Source organism: Azolla caroliniana, unplaced genomic scaffold, assembly GCF_043228905.1.
Source record: "Azolla caroliniana isolate FFs.n. ecotype wild unplaced genomic scaffold, voAzoCaro1.0.p SCAF_14, whole genome shotgun sequence".
NCBI lineage: Eukaryota > Viridiplantae > Streptophyta > Polypodiopsida > Salviniales > Salviniaceae > Azolla > Azolla caroliniana.
Window position 1 is genome coordinate 9,936,211 of NW_028230449.1, and position 7,161 is coordinate 9,943,371.

The 7,161-nt window shown below is 36.0% G+C and overlaps 1 protein-coding gene across 1 annotated transcript; it reads left to right on the forward strand.

Moving 5' to 3' along the window:
• The first annotated feature begins 511 nt into the window (after window positions 1–511).
• Window positions 512–5,587, forward strand: SCE1 (sumo conjugation enzyme 1). The gene is made up of 5 exons (XM_087330688.1): window positions 512–630; window positions 1,127–1,210; window positions 4,074–4,226; window positions 4,797–4,910; window positions 5,310–5,587. The coding sequence occupies exons 1-5, from the start codon at window positions 562–564 to the stop codon at window positions 5,370–5,372; spliced, it is 483 nt and encodes a 160-aa protein (XP_087186814.1). The 5' UTR covers window positions 512–561; the 3' UTR covers window positions 5,373–5,587.
• Window positions 5,588–7,161: the final 1,574 nt, after the last annotated feature.

The following is a 7,161-nucleotide window of genomic DNA, read 5'->3' on the forward strand; positions in this document are numbered from 1 at the left end:
GGTCTACAACACAATTGGAATATGCGTAATGCTTTCATGTTTGATAATAGACATGGGGTGAAAGCCTATATAAAGAAGCTTAAAGCTATTCCCATGTGGAATTTTTGGATGTTAGAGCATGTGGGGATCATTTCCTCAAATGCATATTCAGGTTTTTTAGTAGCATTACAGAACGTCCCTCTCCCTACATAGGCATATGATAGGTAGCGGAGACTAAGAAGTCTTGTAACTAAGTGGATTTTAACAGAGAGAGAGAGTTTTTTTACATTGCCATAGAGATCGTCACGGGAAGTTTGGAGGCTACGGACAACTCCCCTCCCTCCCCTCTTCAATATACATACATAGAAGTAATTGGGATTTATTTATTTATTCATTTATACAACACAACTATAGACAAGAATTTGGAAACTTATGTTAGGGGAGAGGGGTATTCTAGTAAATATCCAGAATTAAGCTTGGAGGAGGTGGGTGGGGGGGGGGGGTATGGTGGTAATTATGTAAAACCTTTCACTCGCTTCTTCTCTATTTTCTTCTGTGTTTTGAGAGAAGAGACCGAGAAGAATGTCAGGAGGCATCGCTCGCGGACGTCTCTCAGAGGAGAGAAAAGCATGGCGAAAGAACCATCCGCACGTAACTCTCTTTCTCTTTTTATCTTCTAAAGTGACATCGTTGATGCTTCCTCTTTTATTGAACTAACTTATCTTATGCATTCTACTTCAAATGAACTAATCTGATGCACTATTTCTAATGGATTAACCTGCTGCATTTTTTTTTTCAAATGAGCTATTTTGAAGGATCTTTTTTAATAATACCCAACGTGATTGCTTCGTTTCCCATGACCTAATTTTATTCTTCTTTTCTCAATGACCTAGGGTTGGATGCGTTACTTTAGAATGAACTAAATGAACTAGTTAGTTAGATGCATTATTCTCACGTGAACTAACACTTGATGCATTCTTTTCAAACGAACTTATGTGATGCATTCTTTTCAAATCACTCAATTTGATGCATTCTCTCAAAAAATGATGTATTTGATGCATTCTTTCGTCGTGAACATGTTTGATGTATTCATTTCAAATGAATAAATCAATGCATACTGTAAGTGAACATTTTCTGTATTATTTAGGGTTTTGTTGCTCGTCCCGAGTCTCAACCAGATGGAAATATGAATTTGATGCTCTGGCAGTGCAACATCCCTGGTAAAATTGGGGTAAGTTTGAAGGATACGAGAACTACATAGTTTGCTCTCTTTGATGTTCTCCAAAAATTCTTCTCTGAAGTTTAATTTTCAAGATGTTTGAGGAAATGAATAGAAGGCTAGTTCTCACAACAGCTGACTACACAGTTCATGCAAAAGGAAATTTTAATTATGTTCAAATTATGTTTTTGGAATTCTCTTTTATTATTAAATTTTTTTAGTATTCTTTTATGTCATTTGGTACCCCAAAGTGGAACATAATGGATACTGTAATGTCCCGTATGGTGTGTTTGTCCTCCAAAGAATATAAGTATAACTTTCTTTCGCTCTTCTTAAAAAGTGTCGTGCTATTTAAAATGGAAGTGCTGAAAAAGCATCAAGGACATGATCTCTTGTGGAAAGACTGATGGAAATGAAGATTAATTCTAGAAAAACTCTTGTAATCATGGCTAAAATAAATGTCCAGATGTGCTGAGCATGTGGATATTGAATAACCAAAAAAACAATGAACCATATTCTGAGATGGATTGTGCAAGCAGACACATTCCAGTGCATGGAAGGCATGGAAAATATGATATATTGTGCAGCAACCCATTGAAATAGAGGTACGATCGATAGAAATGCTTGCCATCAAGCCCATATGGCTAAACTAAATGTCTGTCAAGCAATTGGGCATCAAAGAAAACCTTGAACCATTTCCTTAGATGCAATTGTGTAAAAGAAACACATACCTTCCCAACAAAATCTTTAGCTTTAAAATGAGTTTGAGAGCGTTGTTTGATATCCAACATTTCTTCCGATCACCTATCCGATGTATTTATTCTCCTTGTCTTTTGAGACAACTGATAATATGCCTTTTAGTTCATCTCAAACAAAGGTATTGAGTTTGAGAAGGGATGTAAAAGGTATCTCTCAACTACAATTGCAAGTCATACGCACACAAACACTGTCTATGTTGACAGGTTTAATTGTGCATTGTAAAGTGGTACTTCCTATGATTGGAGTACAAATCTGATTAAACCTTTTACATAATGGGTGAGACATGAATAATGCAAACAACTATCCTACAACATGATTTGTTCTGTTATGGAAAAGTTATTTGGATGAGTAATGAAAGGAATACGAAGTACGTGAGTTGGAAAGAATGGTAAGAGGATGTACAGACAAGTGGGTTTTCGAAAACACAATAGCACCATCAATCACCTTTTCACTCTTTGAGTGCTTATGGTGGAACATTGTTTGAAAGGCAAAGGATTATATTGCTGCATTGTAGATTTTAAGAAATCTTTTGATATGGTGTCTCAGCGGAATCTTTGGAGATGCATGGAAGAACTCTAAGTACCACATGAATATATGGTAGTGTCTTGACACCACCTTGTTATCTCGAAGGAGGTGAACTCATGGCCATATTAAAGTGGTCTCACATGTTTTCCACTTGGAAGTGGAGAGAGTTGATTATATCCTTGGGACAAGGGATGCCACCCAAATCATCAAAACCTTCATCATTCCACCCTGCTCGATTGATCACAAAAACACTTATCATTCTAAAACCGTCTCCAACACACCATCACCACTATCTTCAACGTCATCACCAAGCTCGGCCCACATAGAATCATTTACTTTACCCATGAATTAGCACACACTTAGTCATCATGTACAAGAACTCCACCATCTAGATCCAAACCCAGCCGTTGATGCCCACACCTCTCAACTCTCTGTTATATTCCAAACTCTGCCATCAATAGTTTTCCGTACCACACACCTATCATTCTAAAACCGTCTCCAACACACAAACAGACCATCACCACTATCTTCAACGTCATCACGAAGCTCGGCCCACATAGAATCATTTACTTTACCCATGAATTAGCACACACTTAAGTCAACATGTACAAGAACTCCACCATCTAGATCCAAACCCAGCCCTTGATGCTTTCACCTCTCAACTCCCTATTATATTCCAAACTCTGCCATCAATAGTTTTCCTTACCACACACCATGTGGATGTCACATTCGTGGAATCATGCCCCAAAATTGTCGGTATGATGAGGAAACTAAAGAGATGTATTAGCAACTTTGTACAAATGTGAGCCCCGGATATATTAGACAACAAAAATAACTAGCAACCAAAGGAGAACTGTTACCTACCAAAAAAAGTGCGCTTACGAGGAAGCTGGATTTTGGGATTTATACCACCTCTTCATGATGCATCAGAGAACCATAAAGGTTAACTTTGGTTTTCATGATTCTCATTCTTCTCTTTCACTCACTAACTTGTGCTATAAAGGTTAATATATCATCATCATCATCATAGGAGTTTTTATACATGTTTTCCAGTATTGGAAACTTTCCTTTTGGCCATTCTTTTTTCCTCCTGTTGTGATTCTCTTACTTTGTCTATTCATAAGTTCAAACGCTTATTTGTCAATTCAGTACAAGTAACAAATTCAGAGTCTAAGAAGGCTAAAGTAAGTAATACAATCACAAATAAAACTGATGGTGATTTTGGTTCATATATCATCTTTACAAAAAAACAAGGTTTGTTTTTGAGATCCAAATAGATCTAAAGCTTCTTATTCGGATAGAGACTTTCTACTTTAGATGCTACTTTCCCATATCTAGATAAGGTGAAGTTTTGGGTGCACGTAATGCTCAAAAAAATTTGCCTCATTCCTTAGTAGTTTTAAGATGTTGAATCCATAAGGCGTTTAATTACTCAGATTTTGGAAGAAGAGAGCTTGGTTTAAGACGTTGAAGCCATAAGGCGTTTAATTACTCAGATTTTGGAAGAAGAGAGCTTGAATACATTATTGCTATCAATTGTTTTATTTGGTGTATGCGTTTATTTATAATATAGATGAAATGCTTCTTACAGACTGATTGGGAGGGTGGGTTCTTTCCCCTTGCAATCCATTTCAGTGAAGACTACCCAAGCAAACCTCCGAAGTGCAAGTTTCCACAGGGATTCTTTCATCCAAATGTGTACCCTTCAGGGACAGTGTGTTTATCAATCCTCAATGAAGATTCTGTAAGCAATCATGTTTAAAAATGGATTTTAATATGCTCAAAACTCTTTAAGCATTCCCTGTAAGAGGCAATCTGTTGTTTTTGAAAGCTTAGTCTGAAGATTCTCTTACAACCAATGAAAAGTAATCTAATTTTCCAGCCTCTTAATTTTAAAGCTTTCCCTTTAGAAAGGTGACATGATATTTATAGCCTTTTACTAATCTATTGTGTTTTGAAAACTAAGTCTCAAAAGCTTTACAACTCTATTTATTTCCTCTTTGATAATTGATCTCCCTTTACAAAGATGCTGATCGTTCTCATGAATATTTAGAGCTTATTACTAATCTTTTATCCTCTTATGTTCATCGATCTCTCGAGTCTCTTTACAAAGATGAAACCGTATTTATAGTTCTCATCAGTATTTATGGCTTGCTACTTACAAAACCTTCTCTCTCAATAATTCTCTCCACTAATTGTTTATGTATATCCTCATTAGGCTATACTTGCAAAACAAAAAGGCAGTTATGCATCATTGTGCTATCTTTGCACATAAGGTCTTGTTTTCATAATTCCAGATGTTTTCTTGTCATAGGGATGGAGACCTGCTATCACTGTGAAACAAATACTTGTTGGTATTCAGGACCTCTTAGATGCACCGAATCCTGCTGATCCTGCCCAAACAGAAGGTTACCAGCTTTTCATTCAGGCAAGAAACATTTAAATATGGAATCTCTTATTTGATTGGTTCTGTTAAACTTATGAAAAAACTCCTTCCAAATACCATTTAGTTTTCTTTTATTTCCCTGCATGTGCCAACATTTTCGTTATCGCCCAGGTGAGCCATTGGTTGATCCCTAAAAAATAATAAAAAAGGGATGAATTGAGGCTACAAGTGCTCAAATTAAAAACTTGTACAATTGAGGAAATGAGAATGAATTGACCATACCAATAGCACATACAATTGCTTGAGATAGGTTGCAGAGGAAGGGTATCTGGAAACATGAGAACTTATTGACATTAGAGGAAATAGAGAAAAGCTCAGTTCTGCTGATTGCAAAGTTGCGGTTTGATTTTGACAAGTTTTTTCATTCCAATCTGAATGCAGGATCCTGTGGAGTACAAGAAAAGAGTGAAACAGCAAGCAAAGCTCTATCCGCCTCCTGTTTAGAATGGTTGGATGAGATTTTATGAACTTCCTGTGGACTCTATGCCTTTGTTGGGCGAAACCATTTGTATTATGTTAATCTTGTAATATATCTAGGTATATATTATGTATCTATAGCCACTTAAAAAGAAAGGAAGAACAAAGTAATTATCTACTGAAGAAGTATGCTTCACTATATCATGATTTACATTTTTGATGGGAGGACAACGATTTTTCAAGATTTTACTTGTTTTTTGGTTAACTTAGAGAATAGATTTGGGTAGGAGTTATGGGTAGGAGTTTGTCAAGTAGACCTTATTGTAGATACAAGTTGAACAAATTTATTATGATTAGGAGAGGTTTCAAACGAGGTTTCTCATTGAAGTAACTAGGTTGTGCATGGTTGGTGATTGTTGTTTTCTTCTAAAATGACATACAATTGTATCCTCCCATTATCTTACCAGATATTATCCATATGGAGTTATAAAATTACAAGCATGAGTCGATAACGAGCAAGTTAATAAATCATAAGGCTAACCATGACCAACATGCTACCTTGTGAGCTCTAAATGTAAACAAGTTTGTGAAAAATCAAGGATATGGATATTTTCAGTAGGAGCGAGACACTTTATAGAGTCTTGAAGGATGTGTGTTAAAAATGTGGACTTTGATTGCACACATTGCACTAGCAAATGGCAACGGTTTGCGAAACCGCGGTTTAAACGGTTTAACGGTTTTTAATTTTTAATTAAAAAAAACAAATTTTAAAAAATTGTAAAAAAATCTAAAAAAAATTAAAAAATTGGTTTTAAACAATATTTTCATTTTTACACCTTATTCTCACATTTTAGGAACATCACCGAACCAAACCAAACCAAACCATTGTCGATTGTTACATTGCACCACACACAAAGATAATGAGTCAAATGCAGAGGTAGAGGTAGAGTACTGCACATTTTGTCTTTTTTAAACCTATAGATATACATATATATGAAGGTTAAAGTGTGCTAAGGGTGCAATCATGCTCGTGCATTAATAAAAGGCATGATAGCCCTTTATTCCCAACAACCTCCACCTAAAAGTAGTGTACCTAAGGATAAACTATGTCCAAGAATGTACGAAGTTGAAACACATGGACTTGTCCAAGTCCCATCATTTGTTGGCAATGAGCAAACTGCTCTATTGGAAGATTTTGTGAGAAAATCGACAAGATTATCATTTGTATGCACTTGACAAGATCAATGCTCTTACTATCATGCACAACTTTGATGGATTGATACTTCACTTGTATGTGCTTTGTCTTGCATGAAAGACAATATTTCGTCTTAGCATGATAGCACTTTGATAGTCAGAATGAGGAATATGTAACTTTGAAATGACAAGATCTCCCACCAGACCATGAAATCCATAAATCCTCCTTGCATGCCACAATGGAAACTACGCACTTTGCCTTTGTAGTAGACTAGGTGAAACACTTTTGTAGTTCAGAGATCCGAGAGATTGATTATCCCGTAAGGTAAACAAACACCTAAAAGTGGACTTTATACAGTGCACATGACCAACATTATCTGCTTCCATGAAGCAAATGATAAAGCCTAATGCTTTCCAAAGCAAATGCACAGGTTCTTTATGCCTTTTAGATATCTCATAATATTTTTCACAACCTTCCGATGCTTTTTGTTAGAGTTTTGCAAGTAGCTATTAACCACTCCCATTGAGAAAGCAATGTTAGGACGTGAAGTAACCATAACATACATCAAATTGCCAACAATTGAAGCATATGGAATCTTGGGCATTTTAAATCTTTCATCAT

Excerpts from the sequence above, each read along its gene's own strand:
- SCE1 (XM_087330688.1), top strand. The coding sequence starts at position 562 with ATGTCAGGAGGCATCGCTCGCGGACGTCTCTCAGAGGAGAGAAAAGCA. Across the intron at positions 631-1,126 it reads GGCGAAAGAACCATCCGCAC|GGTTTTGTTGCTCGTCCCGA; the intron begins GTAACTCTCTTT and ends TGTATTATTTAG. Across the intron at positions 4,911-5,309 it reads GTTACCAGCTTTTCATTCAG|GATCCTGTGGAGTACAAGAA; the intron begins GCAAGAAACATT and ends ATCTGAATGCAG.